Source organism: Cololabis saira, chromosome 24 (assembly GCF_033807715.1).
Source record: "Cololabis saira isolate AMF1-May2022 chromosome 24, fColSai1.1, whole genome shotgun sequence".
Taxonomy (NCBI): Eukaryota; Metazoa; Chordata; class Actinopteri; order Beloniformes; family Belonidae; genus Cololabis; species Cololabis saira.
Window position 1 is genome coordinate 26,076,480 of NC_084610.1, and position 18,362 is coordinate 26,094,841.

At 37.0% G+C, this 18,362-nt stretch overlaps 1 protein-coding gene across 1 annotated transcript; it reads right to left on the reverse strand.

Moving 5' to 3' along the window:
• Positions 1–333: 333 nt before the first annotated feature.
• f10 (coagulation factor X) lies at positions 334–14,875 on the reverse strand. Its single transcript, XM_061716224.1, has 9 exons — positions 14,707–14,875; positions 10,203–10,363; positions 10,041–10,065; positions 9,835–9,948; positions 7,819–7,950; positions 6,868–7,109; positions 4,462–4,579; positions 2,942–3,129; positions 334–1,353 (listed from the first exon to the last, which is right to left on the reverse strand). Exons 1-9 carry the CDS (start codon positions 14,768–14,770, stop codon positions 922–924), a joined length of 1,476 nt encoding a protein of 491 aa, XP_061572208.1. The 5' UTR covers positions 14,771–14,875; the 3' UTR covers positions 334–921.
• Between the last annotated feature and the right edge of the window lie 3,487 nt (positions 14,876–18,362).

Genomic DNA, 18,362 nt, shown 5'->3' on the forward strand with positions numbered 1-18,362 from the left:
AAAAGTCGAAATGTCGAGAAAAAAAGCGAAATTTTGAGAAAAAAAGCGAAATTTTGAGATAAACAGGCGAAATTTCGAGAAAGAAGTCAAAATGTTGAGAAAAAAGGCAAAATTTCGACTTTATTCACGAAATTTTGAGAAAAAAGTCGAAATGTTGAGAATAATGTTGAAGTACAATTTCAAGAAAAAAGTTGAAATGTTGAGGAAAAAAAGCGAAATTTCGACTTTATTCACTAAATTTCGACTTTTATTCACGAAATTTAATTCTCCACCCAGGTTTCTGAAAAGTTTAATTAATTTCAGCTTCATAATAAACATAATCTTAAAAGCACACACAAAAATTAAGCTTTTATTCATTATGCAAACGTACATTTATAAGTAAAGCTTGTATTTGTAACATTTCAAGAAATTCCTGTAGCCAAAAAGGAAAGACATTTCTCTGACATATGATGTAAAACTGACTTCTCTTCAGTCAGTAAAAAAGTAAGAACATTTCAATAATTATTAAAAACACCACTCTTTTTCTTAATTTTTCTTTATTTTTTTCAGATTATTATCAAATTTCTGCCAGTAACTGTGAAAAATAACCAAATGAATAAATGACAAAAGATATTGGTTTGCACACAAATTGTAACTTTTCAAAACTTTTAATAATATTGGACAGTAAGCTACTAAATCCACCAAAACTAGCAGCTATTTACTAGCCTTCTTAGCAATTAAAGCTTTATCAACAGATTTTTAGGGCTAACATGTATAATAAAACCCACCACTGGTTTCAAACTGAAAATGTAAAGGCCCCAGACTAGAGCCTTGATGAACTCCAGCACCAGCTCAGTCTTGGTTGTATGTTTGTCTGAAATGCGACTATTTTGGGGGCGATTACTGCCAGATTTGTACTTTTTGCCGACGACTGAATCCTCTTCACAGGTAGATTCTCTGGATGGGGCCGCGGCTTCTCTTCCGCCGGCTTTTGTTCCCGCCGTTTCTCTCTTTGGGCATCAGGCTGTCGATGCCTTCGCGGATCCAGCGGACGTACTTGGATACTTGCGTGTAGACGCCGTACTTGCCGTCTTGCGCGCAGCCCTCGCCCCAGCTGACGATGCCGGTGACGAAGTAGGTGTCGCGGTAGCGCGTGACGTGCGGGCCGCCGCTGTCGCCCTGGCAGGCGTCCTTGGCGATGGTGTCGTAGCCGGCGCAGAACATGCGCATGGTGATGCGCAGCTGCGTGGAGTCGCGGCAGGTCTGCCGGTCCACGTACGGGATGCTGAGACGCTGCAGGATCGTGGAAACCTGCCGGCCTTCGCCGAGGCGGCCGAAACCGCTAACCATTCCGTCGGGCTGACGCATCAGCACCTGAGAGGAACAGAAGAAACGGAACACAGTTAGCGTCTCCTAACATGTAATTGTTTTATTGGCAGCCTTTATACACCAACTACGGAAGGGTACCAGAGCTTTGAAGGAGAAAAAATATTTGAGAAGGGAAGATTTTTTTTTTTTATTATGCACCTCGAGAAAAAAGTCGAAATGTCAAGAAAAAAGTTGAAATGTCGAGATTAATGTTGAAGTACAATTTCGAGAAAAAAGTCGAAATTTTGATAAAAAAGTCGAAATTTTGAGAAAAAAAGCGAAATTTTGAGAAAAAAAGCGAAATTTTGAGAAAAAAAGTGAAATTTCGAGATAAAATGGCGAAATTTCGAGAAAAAAGGCGAAATTTCGAGAAAAAAGGCAAAATTTCGACTTTATTCACGAAATTTATGATAATAATGAGAATAATGATAGATAGATAAAAAGGCGAAATTTCGAATAAAAAGTTGAAATGTTGAGGAAAAAAAGCGAAATTTCGACTTTATTCACTAAATTTCGACTTTTATTCACGAAATTTCGACTTTTATTCACGAAATTTCAACTTTATTCACGAAATTTCGAGAAAAAAGTTGAAATTTCGAGAAAAAAGTCGAAATATCGAGAAAAAAGTTGGAATTTTGAGAAAAAAGCAAAATCTCTACAAAAGTCGAAATATCGAGATTAATGTTGAAGTACAATGTCGAGAAAAAAAGTGAAATTTTTAGAAAAAAGCAAAATTTCGACTTTATTCACGAAATTTTGAGAAAAAAAGAGAATAATGTTGAAGTACAATTTCGAGAAAAAAGTTGAAATGTTGAGGAAAAAAAGCAAAATTTCGACTTTATTCACGAAATTTCGACTTTTATTCACGAAATTTCGACTTTATTCACGAAATTTCGACTTTTATTCACGTAATTTCGACTTTATTCACGAAATTTTGAGAAAAAAGTTGAAATATCGAGAAAAAAGTTGGACATTTTGAGAAAAAAGGCAAAATTTCTACAAAAGTCGAAATGTCTCGAAATATCGAGATTAATGTTGAAGTAGAATTTCGAGAAAAAAGTCGAAATCTCGAGAAAAAAGTCAAAATCTCGGGAAAAAAGTCAAAATCTCGAGAAAATGAAATGTCGAGATTAAAAAGGAAAGGAAAAAGGAGAAAAAAGGAGAAAAAAAAGAAAAAAGAAGGAAAAAAAAGAGAAAAATACAAAAAAAAGAAGAAAAAAAGGAAAAAAAAAGGTCAAACATTTTTGAAAAATCTCCAGGAGCCACTAGGGCGGCGCTAAATCTAATGACGAGCCCTGATCTAAACGTTGGTCAATCTGCCCAATAGATTAAAACTGTTAAAGGAAAAGTAAATATGTTGTTTGTGTGTAAATGTAAAGATTACTGGGATTACAGAAATACTGCTGGTTAAGGAAAAAATGCACAATGTCTTGTTTTTTGAACAAATGCAGATTAAGTTCAAAACTAGATGTATTCATGTAAAGCAACAAACTTCATATTTAATTGTTAATATCACAGATTTAAATATGTTATATTTACATGCGCTTAGATTGATTTTTCAGTGCATGTTTGAACTAAAATGTTCAAGTCAAACCTTTTCAGCGAAGTCTGTCTCGGGTAAACAGGCGGGGACGATGTATTTGCTGAACTTGATGGGCGTGGCCAGTTTGAGCAGCGCGATGTCGTTGTGATACGTTTCCGGGATGTATTTGAAGTGCGTGACGATCGCGGCCACTTCGTGAACGGATTCAGTTCCTTCGTTCACCAACGTGTCGAACTCGCCTGCGGAGAAAAGACGTGTTTGAAGTGGAAAGTTAGCACGATATCACGTAGATCTGTACGTCTACGGGAGAGTACCAGGACCACGCAGGAGAAATAATACTTTAGACCAGAGGTTTTAACTGGTTTATTATAACCAAGAAGCAACTTGGGGACCAACTGCTTTTGGGGATGTTTGTTTTATTTTGCACCTGGATTTTAAATAAGAGTATGGGCCTATATAGGCTAAACACACCCGAAAAAATCCGAATCACACCCGACAATTAACCCGAAAAAACACGAAAATAAACCCTAAAATAAACCCAAAACACACCCAAAAAACACCCGAAAAACACCCAAAAATAAACCCGAAAACACCCGAAAAAAACCCGAAACCCCCCCTTAAATAAACCCGAAAAAACCCGAAACACACCCGAAAAAAACCCGAAAAAACCTGAAAATAAACCAGAAAAAAAACGAAACACACCCGAAAAAAACAGAAACACACCCGAAAAAACCCTGAAAAAACCTGAAAATAAACCAGAAAAAACCCGAAAATAAACCCGAAAAAACCCGAAACACACGTTTTTTTTATTTGCACCTTTTGCTATAAAAAAAAAAAACAGTCAATGAAAAATGAACAATAGGAAGCCAAGAGGCTTATAATATTACAAAGTTCACTCTCACTCATTTGACATCATTTGGATGGGTAAATGATTCACACAAATGAATAGTAAATGGAAAATAAATTGAGTCTAAAGAATAAATATATATTTTTTAAATTATTATTGTTTTCCATTTACAATTTCACGGACCACCTGCAATACCGCCACGGACCACCAGAGGGCCGCGGACCACTGGTTGACAATCCCTGCTTTAGAGGAGGAAGATTTGTTTTATTGTGCACGTCGAGAAAAAAGTTGAAATGTCGAGATTAATGTTGTTATTTAATTTCAAGAATAAAGTCGAAATTTTGTGAATAAAGTTGAAATTTCGAGAATAAAGTTGAAGTACAATTTCAAAGAAAAAAGTCCAAATGTCGAGAAGAAAGTCAAAATGTATTTCAACTTTATTCTCGAAATTTCGACTTTATTCACGAAATGAGTTGCAGAACTACAGTCATATCATTCATACAACAGTTTTAATAACACTAACCCAAATCTATATCAGAATCGAATTGAATCAAATCTTGATAATCGATTCTGAATCTTAAGAATCGGAATAGAATCGATTATTGACATTTGGATGGATCCCCAGTCCTACGAAGGAGGTTAATGGTTTCATATTGTGATTGTAAAACCTGAAAGGTCCAAAGACGAGTGATGAATTATTACTGCAGTCGCTGGTCAAACGTACCTAGCTTGATGTAAATGTAGCGTGACTGGTTCATGCAGTGGGCGGCCGTCAGGATGATGTACTCGTTCAGGATTGTTCCTCCGCAGAATCCCTGGTCGTCCTCGTTCAGCAGGAGAGCCTAAAAACAGGAGATTAATCTGTGGTTAACGGTAGGAAGACATCCACACCTGGATGTTTGATTAACATTTAGGCTGCAGTCATGTGTAAAACCAAGTACTGAACTGGAAATAGACAAATACTTTGGCTTCTGTATCCAGATTGTTCCATAAATTGATACCTTTTACAGAAACACAACGTTCCATTAATTTTGTCCTGAATTTTTTTTTTTTTCAAAGATCTCTGTTCCTTTTACGTTATACTTATTTGATCTTTTTTCAAATTTTTTCTGTATATTGATTGGCAATATTTTCTTATGAGCTAATATCCACGTAATTACCGTATTTTCCGCTCTATAAGGCGCAACTAAAAGCCTTTAACTTTCTCAAAAACCGGCAGTGCGCCTTATATATGATCATTACGGTAATTTCTGTTACTGTAGTCAGGGGGATTGTGGGTAATGTAGTCAGGGGGATTGTGGGTAATGTAGTCAGGGGGATTGTGGGTAATGTAGTCAGGGGGATTGTGGGTAATGTAGTTGGCGCTAAAAACGTCAGGAATCGTCAGACGTTCAAGACAACAGCAGTGACTCTGACTCGCATCATGGCGACTTTGACGAGACGGAGCAAAGCTGGTTTTTATTTCGTTAATAAAGTTTGACATACGGTACTTTTCTTCTTGTTTTTTTTTTTTTTTTTGCATTTGCTGTAGGATTTTGTAGCATTTCCTGTAGCAGCTCCATCAGGTAGATACGTAACTCAACCCCAGCCACTATAGTACGGTATTTTACCAGATATTTAGTGCACCTTATATATGGAAAACGTTTTAAAATACGTAATTCATTGAAGGTGTGCCTTATTGTGCGGAAAATACTTCTGTAGTTCCACTAATTCAAGAAATGTCAACAGTTTGAACTGAAAGAATAATGGATTTGAAGGATGACTATATTGTTTTCTACTAATTAGGGCCCTAGCACTTACAGTGCGAAGGCCCTATTGTATCTGTATGAATTTACATTTTTTTCCTCATTTTTCTTCCGTATAAAGGAAGGCCTTTTTTTCCCCTAAACGTGCCCAAAAAGTCACCAAATTCTGCACCAAGCCAGGCCTGGTGATAAATGTGATATTTAATGGTTTACATTAATGGGCGTGGCCTAACGGCTCAACAGCGCCCCCTAGAAAACTTTGTGCCTCAAGCCCCACAATACGGTTTGACGTACATGCAGGAAAATCGCTGGACACCTGTATCATGTCGTAACTTAAAGAAAAGTCTCTTGGCGCCATGGCCCAAACCGAAAATTGCAAGCGCGAGGGCCCGTTCATCGCTGCTTGCAAGCTTTAAAGGAGCATGAGGCTCCTTTTAAGAAATGAGACTCTCTAGCGCCACCCTCCACCACGACGGCCGTCGGGGGTACTGCAGCCAACAGTGAAGCCGGCACGGGAGAACGGGGAGAACGAGCATGCAGCGTCATGTGACGTCACATCTGCAGGACAGCGCGGGAAATTCGGGACCAAATTGCAGCACATTTTGCAGCAACAGCCTGTTCAAGGCAAAGGAGAGATACACTAGAGGGCTCATTCTTTTGGGTTTGGAACGCTTCATCTGACATTATTACTGGAAAACTTAAAACATATACACATTTTTTTCATAAATTCTGCCTCAATCCTGCCTCATGCTCCTTTAAGTGCAAATTTTATTACATTTTCAGTTAGTTAAGTGCAAATTTTATTACGTTTTCGATTGAGTTAAGGGCAAATTGTATTACATTTTCGATTGAGTTAGGTGCAAATTTTATTACGTTTTCGATTGAGTTAAGTGCAAATTTTATTACGTTTTCAGTTAGTTAGGTGCAAATTTTATTACGTTTTCGATTGAGTTAAGTGCAAATTTTATTAAATTTTCAGTTAGTTATGTGAACATTTTATTACATTTTCGATTGAGTTAAGTGCAAATTTTATTACGTTTTCGATTGAGTTGAGTGAAAATTTGTTCAAGGCAATGGAGAGATACGCTAGAGGGCTCATTCGTTTTGGTTTGGAACGCTTCATCTGACATTATTACTAGAAAACTTAAAACGTATACGAATTTTTTTCATAAATCCTGCCTCAATCCTGCCTCATGCTCCTTTAATTATTCTTATGGCTTTTTTTGTAAAATGAAAATAGACATTTCCCCAAACTTCAATGCAACAGGTCAGATATGGCACAATCGTGTTGTTGATCATCTGAGGTTGTATTTACGACAGACACAGACCTTTAGATTAGTATTTTGGTGTGTACGAGGTGTTAGCATGTTTTAAAGTTGGTGTACCTGCCATGGACACTGTCCTGGAGGACAGTCCTCTCCGTTGACGATCCGAGTGTGTCCCGATCTCTGAGGGATTATCGTCTGCTCGGAAACGTAGGACTCGTTGATCGGACCAGAGGGAACGGAGTCGACGTCCATCATCTCGGTGGTGTTTACGTCCACGTTAGCCTCCGTCACGTTCTTTCTCTCGTACGTGAAAATGGTCCGAACGCTGTCCGACACGATGGCGCCACATTTGAACCGCTCTGGAAGAGTTTGAGAAAAGAGTGAAAATGTTGAGATTAATGTGGAAATGCAATTTTGAGAAAAAAGTCGAAATGTCGAGAAAAAAATCGCAATGTTGAGAAAAAAGTCGAAATGTTGAGAAAAAAATCAAAATGTCGAGAAAAAAGTCGAAATGTTGAGAAAAAAGTCGAAATGTCAAGATTAATATTGAAATACAATTTCGAGAAAAAAAGTCGATATGTCGAGAAAAAATCGAAATGTTGAGAAAAAAGTCGAAAGGTCAAGATTAATGTTGAAATACAATTTCGAGAAAAAAAGTCGAAATGTCGAGAAAAAAATCGCAATGTTGAGAAAAAAGTCGAAATTTCGAGAAAAAAATCAAAATGTTGAGAAAAAAGTTGAAATGTCAAGATTAATGTTGAAATACAATTTCGAGAAAAAAAGTCGGAATGTTGAGAAAAAAGTCGAAATGTCAAGATTAATGTTTAAATACAATTTCGAGAATAAAGTCGTCATTTCAACATTTCAATTTTATTCACGAATTTTCAACTTTTTTCTCGACATTTCAACTTTTTCCTCGAAGTGCATAATGAAAAAAAAATCTTCCTCCTCTAAAATATTATTTTTATTTTTCTCATTTTTATTTTTCCTAATACTCTTCCGTAGCTATCGTTGGTGTTTCAGACCAAACTAGACGGCCATATAAGTTAGTTTTTGATCTTTTCTCACCGTTGGAGTGACAGGATTTGTCGTCCGACGCCAGGAAATATCCGTCGGCGCAGGAACAAGTGGCACTTCCTTCCACGACGTGGCAGAAATGTTCACAGCCGCCGTTTCTGTTCTCACAAAGTTCAGGAATAACTGCAAAGGCAAGGCAAGGCAAGGCAAGGCAAATTTATTTATATAGCACAATTCAACACAAGGTAATTCAAAGTGCTTTACATTGACATTAAAAGCGGCAAGACATAATAACAAATGGGTAAGAATAAGAAAAGAAGTAAAATAATAAAAAGCACAAGCTGTTAAAAAAAAAATAAGGGCAAAGACCATGAAAACTGGAGTTTACAATCTGTACACTGATACAAATATTGTGCTTGATCTACTTTGCATGAGATTATTATGTAGATCAAGAAAGACTAGTCTTTGTATAAACTACTTAATTTTTTGTATGTAAATGATACATTTTGCAAGAATGACGAATTCCATCTGCAGATTGGTCCTTGATAAGATTTTTCCGATTCCAATTCCATTTTCGATTCTGCTTAACAATTCGGTTCTTTATCGATTCCCTTATCGATTCTCATTTGGAAAAAAAAACAATGAGGCAAAATGGCGTTAATATGATAAGCATGTTATTTAGTTAATTAGTTACCAGCAGTATTATTAGCCACGGACATGCTAACGTTGCTGCTGCTACTGGGTTGAGAATGACTGACATTAGTCGGGAGCTGATCGAAAACACATAATTCATTGATCATTATTGCTGTTGTGTACACAAATGTTTTTGCATGTTGGTAGCATTTCCTTCCTTTGACGAAATATATATATATATTTTTTTTGCTTTTTTGCTAATTTAGCTTTTTTATTTAATTTTTTTTTTTAATTTCTATTTTATTTTTATTTTCAATTTTTTTTTCTTCTTTTCTAATCTTTATTGTAAGCGCTTTGAGACTTGTTCTTCAGGTGAAAATGCGCTCTATAAATACAATTTATTATTATTATTATTATTATTAATATTATTATTATTCACTTTCGCTTATTCACACTCGTTTAATCGCTATCGCTAATTCTCAAAGACTTGGCCCGATTGGCACTAAAGGACCGAACAACCTCATTATTACAGTTATTACAGTTTTTCCGATATTTAGCTTTCAATTTAAAAAAAAAATTATTTTGGATGCTTGTTGCTAGGCAACAGTTTATCGTACAGTTTATGGTACAGACATCATTACAACATTGACAAACCTGGGGCGCGTTGTACTACAGCATATTTTAGTCTCATCATGCTAGCTATTCCGCTTTTTGAGATATTTAGCTATTCTAATTTTGATGCTAACGGAAATTTGGACGCTTTTTGCTCGGCAACACGATATCGGTTTGACCTACATGCACGAAAATCGGTACACACCTGCATCATGTCGCAACTTAAAAAAAAGTCTCTTGGCGCCATGGCCGAAACCCAACAGGAAGTCGGCCATTTTTAATTAATCGTGCAATTTTGGCACAATTTATGCCATTTTCACGTGTCGTACTTTAACAAACTCCTCCTAGCAGGATCGTCCGTTCGCCATAAAACTCACTCAGGAGACACAAAAGACGTTAACCATGAAAAGTTATCAAAATCGTGAGTTTTCGTGAAATGGCGTGGCCGTGGCGCCGCGTCAAACTTCAACACTAAACAGGAAGTGATACTAGTAGCTGATTGGTCCATATTTGATAGTTCCTACTTTCTGCCATAACTTTTGAATGGTTTGACATAAAGAGTCATGGGTGGAGTCATCGGACTTAGTTTTGAGTCCTTGATCTTTATGGGTGAAAATTGCACACGTGAGGGCCAGCTCATCGCTGCTTGCAGCTTTAATTATTATTATTATTATTGTTATTGTTATTGTTATTATTGTTATTGTTATTGTTATTGTTATTATTATTATTATTATTATTATTATTATTATTAACCAACCACACACCCTAAAATAAATCTACGAAGCTGAAAATGAGCGGACAGATGTACGATGATTCTTGTACCGATTTCGCAGTTGAAGCCCTTAAATCCCTCCGGGCAGTAGCAGGTGTAGCTGCCGATCCCGTCCTTGCACTGGCCGCTGTGAGCGCACGGGTTTGAGTCGCACGAGTTTCCATCTGCAGGAAGAGCGGGAAAAACAACGGTGACGAGTTTTACCTGCCAAAAAGATAAAACCTGCGTGGAAATGATAGAGTTAGAAACAACTTACCGACATAAATGGCCCAGAACTCGTTCTGAAAAGAGAAGAGTAGGCAAGTTAGCTAGCCTGGATTCGTGTTATTTAAAGAAGATGTTTGTCTAGAATTTGCCATGTTTATGCTGCTGCTTCGTTAAAGCTAGCGGTGGTTTCTTGTATTTTGGTGCGTCGTACCGTTTTGTCCACGTTCTCGAAGATCTCGCGTGCCTCCTCCCAGTCGCAGCGTTCCTCCACGCACTCGCGCTCCTTGTTCCCCTGTTTCAGCTCCTCCAGGAAGCTGTTGGCTCGTCTATGCCGGATCAGGACCTGGCTAGCCGCCGGACCGTCCAGGAACACTGAGACACACAGAGAAATTAACATTTTAGTACGGAAGAGTATCAGGGCCAGGCAGGAGGAAAATAAAAATAAGATTTTGGAAGAGGAAGATCGTTTTTTCATTTTTTTTCAAAAGTTGAAATGTCGAGAAAAAAGTCGAAAAGTCAAGAGAAAAAGTTGAAATGTGAAGATTAATGTTGAATTACAATTTCAAGAAAAAAGTCAAACTGTCGAGGAAAAAAATTTTGAGAAAAAGTTGAAATTTTTTATTAAACATACAGTACAGACTACAACAAAAGACAACATCGAGTTACAATGATATGTATCTAGGTGTGTGTGTGTGTGTGTGTGTGTGTGTGTGTGCGTGCGTGCGTGTGTGTGTGTGTAAATAACATAATGAAAGTAAATAAATAAATTAAGAATATTAACTTGAATAAGTGAGTGATATAAAGTAATATATGTAATACTATAATAGCATATAATAATATAATAATATCCCAATATAACATAATAATTTTATAATATTATAAAATATAGCAAAATGATATCACCATACTATAATATATAACAATATAATAATACTATAATATAACATCTCATGCTATATTGTTTTCACACTATAAAACAATATATCATGATAATGCCAAGAATAATTATTAGAATTAGAATTGGTAATACATATATTGCAAAGAACTAAAAAATGTTATTAATTAGCGTCAGTTTGAACGTTTGAACGTTTTATCGATGTCTCTGCAATATCGTGTTGCCGAGCAACAAGCGTCCAAATTTCCATTAGCAACAAAATTAGCATAGTTGAATATCTCCAAAACCGTAATAGCTAGCATGATGAGGCTAAAATATGTTGTAGTACAACGCGTCCCGGGTTTGTCGATGTTGTAATGATGTCTGTACGATAAACGGTTGCCTATCAACAAGCGTCCAAAGTCAAATTGACATTTTTTTTAAATTGAAAGTTAAATATCGCAAAAACCATAATAATTAGCTTGATGAGGTTGTAGGGTCCGTTAGTGCCCATCGGGCCGAGTGTTTGAACGTTTGAACGATGTCTCTACGATAAAGTTCGGCCGAGTAAAAAGGTATGGAATTTTTGCCCTTTTTTTTGCTTGCTAGCCGCTAGCGTTGCCACGGTAACACTTTTGACTGAGAAAAGCAATGCCCATCGAGGCACAATGGAGACGCATCCAACGATGTATGACATGCATGGGTGCACGTTGCGGTTCAGGCTACGTTAACGGATGATTTATTTATATTTTCCCCCATAAAAATGCATAGGTTTTTGTTGCCATGGTAACAAGCCCCACAGGATAGAATGGGATAATTTGGCTTCAATATCTCAAAAGCTGTAAAGGACAGCGTAATGAGACCTCAGTATGTTGTAGTCCACAGCAACCCGAGTCTTTTAACGTTGGATCAAAGTCTCTACGATATCGCGTTGCCGCGCAACAAGCGTCCAAAGTTCTGTTGAATATCTCAAAAACCGTAATAGCTAGCATGATGAGACTAAAATATGTTGTAGTACAATGCGTCCCGGGTTTGTCGATGTTGTAATGATGTCTGTACGATAAACCGTTGCCTAGCAACAAGCGTCCAAAATAGAAAGGACTTTTTTTTTTAAATTGAAAGTTAAATATCGCAAAAAACATAATAATCAGCTTGATGATATTGTACGGTCTGTTAGTGCCAATCGGGCCGAGTGTTTGAAAGTTTGAACGATGTCTCTACGATAAAGTTCAGCCGAACAATAAACGTGCAAATTTTCGCCTTTTTTTTGCTTTTTGGCATCTAGCGTTGCCACGGTAACACTTTTGACTGAGAAAAGTAACGTCCATCGAGGCACGATGGAGACGCATCCAACGATGTATGGCATGCATGGGTGCACGTTGCGGTTCAGGCCGCATTAACGGACGAAAAAAGCATGCGGAAAAAGAAGAAGAAAAGTGAAACCTTTTCTGTATACTAATATATCGCCTGCATTTTCATGTTTTTCCTCGTTTTTTCGGGCGCGTTTTATTTTTTGGGGATTTTTTTCTTCCACATCAGAGCGGGGTCATGCTGTTATTATGGCCATGCCAAGTGGCATGGCCATAATAACAGATTATGAACAAAACATGCTGTCTAGAGCATGCTGGGAAACCACCCTAGGCAGAACAATACAATATTAAAACCTTTCAGCCCTTTCAGAACGCTACCCAACCTGTGGAGCACGGGGGCGTCGGTATCATGCTACGGGACATGCTAGTGACGCTAGCTTCAGCAACAGAACTTCACCCGGAACAAGGAAGATTCTGCAGATATATTAATGTAACAACTCAACACATCAGCCAAAGACGTTAGTTTCGGCGTTGATGCGTCTTTCAAACGGATAACGACCCCCAACGGTCACATCTGAGACGTAAACCTGGACCCAGATCCACCAGTTCTGGGAGGAATGGACCAGTATCTCCCTGGAGCTCCAGTTTGAACCAAGTTAAACCAGTTAAAAACAGTTTAACCAAATACGATTACACTACACTGCATTGTGACGTAGAATTGTCAAATTGGTCGCGCAGATACTTAGCAACCAACAAAAATGGAGGATAACTTTACCGGTACCAGCAAAACTTGGTCCCTTAGCATCTGTTAAGCCTTCTTCTTCTGTTTCTCTTGACATAGAATTGTCAAATTGGTTTAATTTACCGCACGAATTGTTACAGATTACTTTTGTAATCCTGTATTTGACCTGGTATTTGTAGGTTTTGAACGTATAGAAACGTAATTCTTCCCATTGTAAGAATGAGATGAACCTGCTGGATCTACTGCCCTTACTGACTAACAACTGCTGCTTTTTATTATTTTACCTCTTTTCTTATCATTTTATTTCATTTTATTTGTTATTTATGTTTTAATTGTGTCTTGCTGCTTTTAATGTTGATGTAAAGCACTTTGAATTACCTTGTGTTGAATTGTGCTGCACAGATAAACTCGCCTTACGAACCGACGGCCTGTAAACTTTCACAATGAATAAACAAACTAAACAAACACATCAGGAAACAGGGAAAGTGTCTTCAACTTTGCTGATCTTAGGAGTGTTTTCTGTCACTTTTCCTTTTATTTCCACTTTTGTAGAAAAGATTTACGTGGTTTCGTTTCCCAGAAACAGTTTCAGGAGACGCTGTCAAGCAAGATGAGTAGGGACGTGAATTGATAAGATTTAAAGGAAAAAAGGAGAATAAACAGGTCGATTAGCATCAACTTTGTTTTATATCTTTGAACAAAACGATTTGGAAACGAAGCTTTTTCACAGCTAAATGGTTTTGAGGGCTTTTCCTTGGCCATTCCTGACATAACGCAGCGTTACTGTGAGTTAATGATCTTGACTAAAACTTGCCTTCTACACATGTTTCACATTTCTCTTTTCAACCAAATACCGAGCAAAAAACCCAAACGATTCCAAGGAATTGAAAAAATAGGAACCGGTTCTCAACAAGAAACCGGTTTTCGATTGCTGTAAAGTCAAACCAAAGTTAAATGAGTGCAAACACAAAGAACTGCAAAAGGACTACATTTTGAAAGTTGTTATGCTATTAGGGCATTTAATTTACTTAATTTATAGCATGATTTGAGTATTTTCATACTTTAATATTCAATGTCATTCTTTAAATGTAATTTAATTGTATTAATTAAAGTTTGACCGTGAACGTAATTAAGGTTAAATAAAATAATTAATGTTTAAACTAATAATTCATGTTAAAAATACATGCAGTAATGGTAAAGCGTCAGTTGAAGGTGAGACAATTTATGTCAAAATGCATTAAAATGTTAAAAAAGAAGGGAAATTCATACTTACCTGAAACATGATAAAATAATTGACAAATGGGTAACTTTATTTGTAAATTTGCAATTTAATGTTAAGGTTTGGGTTTCACAGTATTAATTTATTTATTTAGGTGTTTATTTTATGGTATTTCTGCACTTATGTCATATTTTGTATGCTTATTTCCGATTATAATAATTTGAATTATGTACAGAATTTAAACATTTTCTTTTTATGTGTTTGATTGGAAGGTTTTTCACCTAATGGCAAAGGATGGATTATGCACCTTGGAAATAAAAGAAAGAAAAGGAAAAGCTGTCTGGTCATTTGACTGGATTCCAGTTAAAAGACACTAACTTGACAATTGCCATCCCTAGAGATGAGGTCATCCAAACTCTCTCCAAACATCTCAGGGTCAAAGGTCAACCCCCCCCTCCCTCCCGCCGCCTCTTTCCACCTCCACCTCCTCCGTGACACTAAACAGATCCCTGTCTCTTCGTCTAAACTCCACATTCCCTCGTCTTCTTCTCCAGTCCTGAGTGAACGTACCGTTAGCGGCGGCGGCCAGGTGGACGGCTAGCAGGACCAGGGACAGTCGCAGACACCAGATCATGGCCCCGGCTGGACGAAAGCTGGCCGGAGAAAACCTCAGGAAACCTCGGAAACTCAGGAAACCTTGGTGTGGCGAAGGGGAACCAGCAGAGTTTCAAAGTGCAGAGAGGAGGAGGTGGAGAGGCCAACGACCTGGGAGGACCGGGGGAGGACGGAGAGCCGCGGCCCGGGCGGGGCTTATCTCTGATTTCTGGCATTCTGGCCGGAGAATACTGGAAATACTTCAGCAGGAGTTTGGAGGAAAGCTGCCGAGCAGGAAACGTCCCAGCAGAGAGTGACTGCGTTTCCAGCATCAATAACCTTTTTCTAACACATGGCACAGCCATGTAAACACCAACAACCCCTTTGAATAACCGGAATTTGCTCATATTCCGGTCGACAAAAAAAAAAAAGTTGAAATGTTGAAAAAAAGCCGAAATGTCGAGAAAAAAGTCAAAATGTCAAGAATAATGTTGAAGTACAATTTTGAGAACAAGGTCAAAATGTTTTCAACTTTATTCTCGAAATTTTGACTTTATTCACAAAATTTCAACTTTATTCAAGAAATTGTATTTCAACATTATTCTTGAAATTTCAAATTTCTTCACAAAATTTCGACTTTATTCATGAAATGTTGACTTTATTCATGAGATTTTGACTTTTTTCTCGAAATTGTATTTCAACATTATTCTCGAAATTTCGACTTTATTCACAAAATTTCGACTTTATTCACAAAATTTCAACTTTATTCAAGAAATTGTATTTCAACATTATTCTCGAAATGTATTCACAAAATTTCGACTTTATTCATGAAATTTCAAATTTATTCACAAAATTGCAGGAAACCGAGCAGAGAGTGACTGCGTTTCCATGCATCAATAACCCTTTTCTAACCGGAATATTAGCAATAACCCAGTTTTGCACGGCCATGTAAACACCAATAACCCCTTTGAATAACCGGAATTTGCTCATATTCCGGTTGACAAAAAAAAAAGTTGAAATGTTGAAAAAAAGTCGAAATGTCGAGAAAAAAGTCAAAATGTCAAGAATAATGTTGAAGTACAATTTCGAGAACAAGGTCAAAATGTTTTCAACTTTATTCTCGAAATTGCGACTTTATTCACAAAATTTCAACTTTATTCATGAAATTGTATTTCTATGGAGTCAAATCCAGGCAAAAAGTTTTGCTAATTTGAAAATAAAAATTTGAACCTGAAAATTATTGTTTGCAGTTTCAAATTTTTTTTTTCGGTATCAGATCTTTTTTTCAGTTTCAGAACTTTTTTTTTCAGTTTCAAATCTTTTTCAAAAAAATTTGAAACTGAAAAAAAAAGATTTGAAACTGAAAAAAAGAAGTGAAACTGAAAAAAAGATCTGAAACTGAAAAAAAGATTTGAAACTGAAATAAAAAGTTCTGAAACTGAAAAAAAGATTTGAAACTGAAATAAAAAGTTCTGAAACTGAAAAAAAAGATCTGATAGCGAAAAAAAATAATTGAAACTGTAAAAAAGAATTTTCAGGTTCAAATTTTATTTTCAAATTAGCAAAACTTTTGGCCTTGATTTGGCTCCATATATTTCAACATTATTCTCGAAATTTCGAATTTATTCACGAAATTTCGAATTTATTCATGAAATTGTATTTCAACATTATTCTCAAAATTTCAAATTTATTCACGAAATTTGGAATTTACTCACGAAATTTCGACTTTATTCACAAAATTTTGACTTTATTCTCAAAATTTGATTTTATTCACGAAATTTCGAATTAATCACGAAATTTCGACTTTATTCTCAAAATTTCGATTTTATTCACGAAATTTAGACTTCATCCTTGAAATTGAATGACCTGGGAGGACCGGGGGAGGACGGAGAGCCGGGGCCCGGGCGGGGCTTATCTCTGATCTCTGGCATTCTGGCCGTCGGCTGGAAATATTTCAGTCTCATCACAAGTTTGGAGGAAGCTGCCAATCCCAGGAGTGTTAGAAGTGAGACGTCTTGTGGGTTCCAGTCTGGCCAGACCTGTCAAGTCTCCCGTTTTGGCCGGGAAACGACCGTATTTAACCCCTCTTTTTAGTATTTTCCCTTAAATTTCCCGTTTTAAAGTCCAAACTTTAAAGCTATCTGGAGGATAGGAGGCAGACAGTCAAATGGGGAAACCATCTTTCTAAGCCGCAGGCAGTTTTATCGCGTCATTCAGGCAGCCAATCAGCACAGAGCCTCATTATCATAGCCCCGCCCACTCAGAATCCTGCATAGATAATGATGTTAAAGAATGGGAAGATAAAGACATGGATCAGAGGCTGAATTTCTAATTTATTTAGAAAAACCAGGATCCAACCTCTGGAGTTGAAGTGTTGAAGTCCCCTCTTGGCAATTTCTTAAAAAAAAATCAAAAATCACATTTGCAGTAATATTATGGTAAAAGGCCTCAAAAGTAAATTTTCTATCCTATTTTTTATTTTTTTTGATGACCAGAAACAGAGGTCCACTGTTAGTTGAAGTGCAATGACAGGTCCACTGATAGCGCGGTACGCGTGTTTATGTTAATGTGTGTGTGGGTGTGTGTGTGTGTGTACTTGCGTAACTATCCAACAGTGGACCTCGGCGTCGTTACACACTGACAAACAGTGGACCTCAAAGCCGGCAGGGACATTTTTCAGGTCCCCTGAGGGTCATGCTTTAAATCATGTCTGATACTAGGGGTGTAACGATACACTAATTCCACGATACGGTACGATACGATATTATTGCAGTATTTTTGTAACAACCTCTAATGAGGAACATATGACTGGAAAAAATTGTCTTTTATTTGAAAAACACAAAATACAAAACAATACTGTGCATTTGCCCTATTGTTCCAGTTTGTATAAACTTTATAACTGTTTAAGTTTTAAAGAGAAAGCCATGCCAACCATTTTCCACAAACTGAACTAAAAGTAAATGTCAGGTTTGCATTATGCATCTTCTGTTTCATACAAGTACAAATATTTAGACACAAACTGAATAGTTTCTCTCATGTATGACTTGACTTTTTTCTTTTCCAGAAATTTAACAACTAAAATTAAATAAATAAATAAAAGTAAATAAAAACATACAATTTTCCATCATAAAACAGATTGATTCATGCTCACCTTATAAGTGTAAGAGGAGATTTATTTTTGTTAAGGTTATTTCATTATTTTATAAATCTATTCTTTATATTGTGATGTAAATCAGGGACTATAATGACACTAGTCAGTTTATCTGTAGTGATTAGTCTGTTTTAGATTGGGCGGAGTGATACGCCACAGTACGGCACTAGGTGCTGTGTTGATGTTCTAAAATCCTACACTGTTGAGGGACATTAAAGTACACTGGAACTCAGCAGAAGTTTCCCCGTGTTTATCCTACTCACCACCCCAAAAAGGTTTAATTTAATAAGGTAAGGCTTAACTCTACACCAGCCTTACATCAGTAAAAGTTCAGAGCTCAAAACAGGACTAGTTTCTTCTGAGCGGAGGAAGATTTTGGTCCGCGCCGCCGCGGTCGGATGCGCGTTACTAGTCAACACAATAGATTAATATTAATAACCCAATATCGCGATACAGTTTGTCACCTCCACGACACGTATCG

Bases quoted from the DNA above. Each gene is read 5' to 3' on its own strand.
- f10 (XM_061716224.1), bottom strand. From the start codon at position 14,770: ATGATCTGGTGTCTGCGACTGTCCCTGGTCCTGCTAGCCGTCCACCTG. The intron at 10,066-10,202 runs GTACGACGCACC...TTCTCTTTTCAG, and splicing joins TCGAGAACGTGGACAAAACG to AACGAGTTCTGGGCCATTTA. The intron at 7,110-7,818 runs GTGAGAAAAGAT...AAACTCTTCCAG, and splicing joins CAAATCCTGTCACTCCAACG to AGCGGTTCAAATGTGGCGCC.